The sequence below is a fragment of the Alnus glutinosa genome, chromosome 7 (genome assembly GCF_958979055.1).
Source record: "Alnus glutinosa chromosome 7, dhAlnGlut1.1, whole genome shotgun sequence".
NCBI classification, from domain to species: Eukaryota; Viridiplantae; Streptophyta; class Magnoliopsida; order Fagales; family Betulaceae; genus Alnus; species Alnus glutinosa.
In genome coordinates this window covers 23,930,716-23,935,539 of record NC_084892.1, presented here as the reverse complement: position 1 = coordinate 23,935,539, position 4,824 = coordinate 23,930,716, and the positions used below count along the sequence as shown (strand labels likewise).

The following is a 4,824-nucleotide window of genomic DNA, read 5'->3' as shown; positions in this document are numbered from 1 at the left end:
AGTCAAACCAAGAAAACCAATTAATCCACTAAGAAAGATTAAAAACATACCATTTGTAATGACTTAAACTTTTATACACAAACATGCACTCTCATTTGTCTCCTGCCGCAGTAGCTCTAATTCCTCACTAGCAATCTTTCTTCTTGTTCTCCTTACCAACCCATCGGTAAACTACAAATGGTTGATGAACGATGAAAGGTGTGGTTTGATGATCACTTCAAGAAAATTAAGCAAACGGAAGATCTAACCAAAGTATTCTCTCTGTACACAATAAAGATGAAGCTAAGCTATGAATATAAACTGCTCTATATGCTTAGGTTTAGTCCTCAATCGACCATACATATCCTTATATAGAAAAAAATTATGAAAACCCTAACTTATGCATGTGAAAAAGCCTTCAAACATATGAAGGTCATCTAGCAGCTAAAGGGACACTTTAGTAGTCCCGTCAGGACTCCTCTAGGATTTTGAAAGAATCATTAGCCAATTAACAAAGGCGTAAGACCTAACTGATGACCCAGCTAATGAACCTCTCGGGTAGGTTCCTAAAACTCACATCCCAGTTGACAGCCTTGCTAATGTTGCGTTGTAAGTCTTCATACTTGTGCTTTGTCAGGACGTGTTGTAGGCGCCCTAGCTGACAAGGCTCTCCGTGGCTCTACTAGATCAACCCTGTCAGGACAGGTCGATTGACACCAATGTAAATTTCACAACTTCAACTTCAAAATATAACCACCAAAACAACTAATTGTTCCAAACTTACAACACATGCTTCGATCACCGAAATAGGCCAATACTAAAAATCTAACAAATTCATCATTTGGCCATTCGGTAACAAAACCATAAACCAAAACCAAAACTACAACAAAAAAATAAAATCAAATCACTAAGTAGACTTCGATTGAACTGAAATTTTCATCTTTTACCTATCTTCTTACGGCATATGGACATGCATTTTATGGCATACATGAATTGCGAAGACAATGTAATTTTTAAGTTGGTGCTCGACTCAAATCAAAGAAAAATTCAGACGCGAAAGTTCAACCATTATTTGTTAATCAGCCAGAAGATTCCAAAATGTGTGTAGCATAGACAACCGTACTAAATACACTGTGTGTATGCACTTTGCTGAAATTGGCAAACAAAATAGCAATTGTGATAAATATTAGGGAAAATGCACATTTATCTAATCACTCCCTAAAGTTTAAATTTTATCGATTTACTCTTTAAAGTTTCAATTATTATCAAATAGATCATTCCGTCCACTTCCATTAAATTTTTAACTGTACTGCCATGTCATATCCAATAAGAAGGTAACATGTGTCCTCTTTAATTAATTTATATATATATATATAAAAGAAAAACCAGAGGTGGGGTGACCACTCAAGTCACCCCAGCTCCCCAGCTGCGGGGGTGGCTTGCGTGGCCACCCCCATTTGTTGAGGGTGGTTGCGAAAGCTACCATCAACCCGAGTGACTGCCCCTCTAATTGGGTATGACGTGACAGCACTATTAAAATTTAACGAAAAGTAAACAAAATGATCTATTTGATAACAATTAGAACCTTCAAGAGTAACTAGATAAAATTTAAATCTTAAGGAGTGATGTGATAAAAAGTCATACCTTAAGAACCTTTTAAGCAATTTTTCCTAGATATAAACCAAACCATTAAGTGAGTATCTAACAACTTATGCACAGAAGAGAAGGGACGAACGCATTAAACATACAACATGCTTAGGAGTCTTTCCCTTCTATTTTATTCTACATGTCTAATTTACATATAAACACCCTAATGGAGGTGTAACTAGAAGCTCGACCCTGTTGGTGTGCAGTTTAGTTGAAAAAGAATCCAAGTTAATCCTACAGCCTGAATGCATTCATACACCATTACTAGAAATTCAGTGCCAGAAACAATGATATCCGTTAAGAAATGAAACGGATGCCAACTTACACAACAAAAATCCCTAGTTCCTCTTCTTCTGCAAATATTGACATTGAAGATGTATAAGGGAATCTCCTACACAAGGCAAGCCAAAGAGAACCAATATTACTATAAAGTATTAACTCAAGCATAGCACCTTCTAAATCCCTTAATCATCTTCCTTACCTTTGCACTGCATCACCCGCTGCACTGAAGGGTGATCCAAAAGCTTCAGATTAGCAACCAGGAAGCGTGGCCCTTGCCAATTAGCACAAAAGCGTTCTAATTTCATCTTCGCCTGTAAGCTTTTCTGGGTTGTTGGCTATCTAAGATATCACCAAGAGTGGCCAATGCATCTTGAAACTTACGGATTTTGAGAAAACCCCTTATCATGGAAGCTTCACTGTCTGAGAAGCCAGCTTTCTCCATGACCATATCAACAAGCTTAATTAGGGTGTCCTCCATGGATAAAGCACAAAGTCCTTCAGCCAGATATACAAATGATGAGAATTCCGGAACAAATCCTCTCTCCATCATCTCAACCATAAAATCAACAGCTTCTCCAATTGGTCCTCCACCATTGCAAAGCCCACGACAAACAAATTTATACGATATAGCATCTGGAGGATCACCCTTCTCCATCATTTCTCTAAAAAGCATCATGCCTTCTTTTGTTCTCTTTCGCTTAAATAGTGCTTGAAGGACAGGATTATAAGCCTGAGGAGTCAAGACCATTCCTTTAATCTGAACAGTTCTGAGAAGCCTATTTGCAACCTCGATTCTACCAGCCCTACAAAGGCCCCCAATAAGAGTTCCATAGGTGACAATGTCTGGTTCACACCCATTTGAAGTCATACTTTGAACTATATCTGCTGCCTTTTTTATATCCCCGGCCCTGCAGAAGTGTGTGAGAAGGGAATTGTATGTGAACTTGTCAGGCTTCAGTCCTTCCATTATCATCTGGTCCATAAGCTCAGCAGCCTCTTCCACCCTCCTGCTCTTACAAAGACCATCAATAAGGCTATTGTAGGTCACCGAATTTCTTGAAACCCCTAGGAGTTCCATCTGATCAAAAATCTCCTCTGCATCCTCAATTCTCTTGTTTTTGCAAAACCCATCGATCAAAGTATTGTATACAACTACATTCCGTGCACAGCCACTCGACTCCATTTCTTTCAGCAGGCTCAAAGCTTTCTCAAGTTTCCCTCTAGAACAAAGACTGTCAATCAACATACTGTAAGTAAATTCATCAGGTTCACATCCTTTGTTCTTCATCTCCTCAAACAGCTCCATTGCAATTCTATGATTACTGGTCAAGCAGAGACCTTGTATAAGAGAGTTAAACGTACACACATCAGGTAAAATTCCCTTGCTCGTGAGAACACGAGCAAGTTCAGTGGCCTCTTCAATTTGGTTCTCCTTACACAAGGTGCTAATTAGAGTGTTGTAAGTGACAGTGTTAGGGGAACAATCCCTTGAAACCATCTGATTGAGAACTTCCACTGCCTCTTCAGCCTCACCCAATTTACACAACCCAGAAATCAAAGAGTTATATGTAAATATATCCGGATCGAACCCCTCCTGGAGCATTAAATCCATGACCTCTAAAGCATGCTTGACATGCCCCGCCCTGCACAAACCGTTAACCAATGTATTGAACGTAAACTGATCAGGACGGAAGCCCTGATTGGACATCTCCTGTATAAAACTCAATGCTTCTTGAATCCTACCCCCTTTGCAAAACCCATTAATCAAAACATTAACCGTCACACTAGTACATGGGCACCCAGATTCTACCATCTGTTCTCTAATTCTCAATGCACCACTCATATTACCTTCTTCAATATACCCTTGCATTAGTGTCGTGAAAGTTTTTTCATCGGGCGACAAACCATTGCTTGGCATCTCTTCCATCATCAAAATGGCCGGCCTAATTTGATGGGCTTTACAGAGAGCCTTTATCAATATATTAAAGGTCGAAACGTCCGGCTCAATTCCTCTACTCACCATACTTGAATGCATGTCTTCAACAAGTTTAAGCTTGTTACCATCAATAAGAACATTCAACAAGAAATTACAAAAATGCGTGTTGGGTTTCAACCCAAATTCATCTTGCATCGTTTCCATAACACCAATAACTTCGTCATATAATTCAAACTTGGCGTAGCTCTCAACAAAAATCAAGAAAGTACCTGTACTAATCTCACAGCCCGCGAGCTTCATCTCTTCCAAGACATTCCTCATCGATTCGAAAGACCCCACCTTTCCAAGCTTACAAAGAACTTCTTCGTATATCAACGAATTGGGTGCGAAATTGGGCTGCTTCGAGGCCCATTCGAATATGCGAAGGGCTGAAGACTCGTCGTTCTGGTGACGGAGGGTGTCGAGGAGTTGCTTTGTGGTGAAGTCTGGAAGGAGCTGATTGGTTGGAGTTGATTCGGAGAGTGGAGATGCGGCTGTGAGCTGCTCATGGCGTTGCGTGGAGGCGCAGGATTTGAAGAAATTGGAGGTAGGTTTGTGAGGAAAAGAAAGGGGCAGTGGGAGGTGGCGGTGGTTTGTGGTATGTGGGAGAGAGTAAGGATAGCATTTCAGACAGGAAGAGAAAGCCATTTGGGCAATTTGACAAACATGTGAAGGTGCGAGAGAGAGTTTTTCAGTGGCAGGTGCAGGTGCAGATAGGATTAAGAGAGAGGAAGAACTCACAGTTCGTATAGTGAAATCAGCAGTAGGGCTACTCCTTGTTATTGACAAGGTAGGTACTAAACGACCCATCGTTTCCACGGCCCAGATGACATGACATAAGCGACACACGGCTTTTAAAGAGAAAACGGCAACAAAAGTGTCATCCATGCTTCGTGAAGATGCAAAACCGTATCCTCCGAAGAGAATTGCCCGGTTTCTTT

The 4,824-nt window shown here is 40.5% G+C and overlaps 1 protein-coding gene across 3 annotated transcripts; it reads right to left on the bottom strand.

Annotated features, from left to right (window-relative positions):
* Nucleotides 1-4,824, bottom strand: LOC133873670 (pentatricopeptide repeat-containing protein At3g53700, chloroplastic). Of its 3 annotated transcripts, XM_062311408.1 has the most exons (3): nucleotides 2,108-4,824; nucleotides 1,952-2,017; nucleotides 1-672 (listed from the first exon to the last, which is right to left on the bottom strand). In XM_062311408.1, exon 1 carries the CDS (start codon nucleotides 4,769-4,771, stop codon nucleotides 2,210-2,212), a length of 2,562 nt encoding a protein of 853 aa, XP_062167392.1. In that variant the 5' UTR covers nucleotides 4,772-4,824; the 3' UTR covers nucleotides 1-672; nucleotides 1,952-2,017; nucleotides 2,108-2,209. The 3 variants fall into 3 exon arrangements, with proteins under 3 accessions (XP_062167392.1, XP_062167393.1, XP_062167391.1); XM_062311409.1 differs by lacking the exon at nucleotides 1,952-2,017; XM_062311407.1 differs by lacking the exon at nucleotides 1-672 and having other exon boundaries at nucleotides 1,718-2,017.

Coding starts and splice junctions, on each gene's coding strand:
- LOC133873670 (XM_062311408.1), bottom strand. CDS start 4,771: ATGGATGACACTTTTGTTGCCGTTTTCTCTTTAAAAGCCGTGTGTCGC.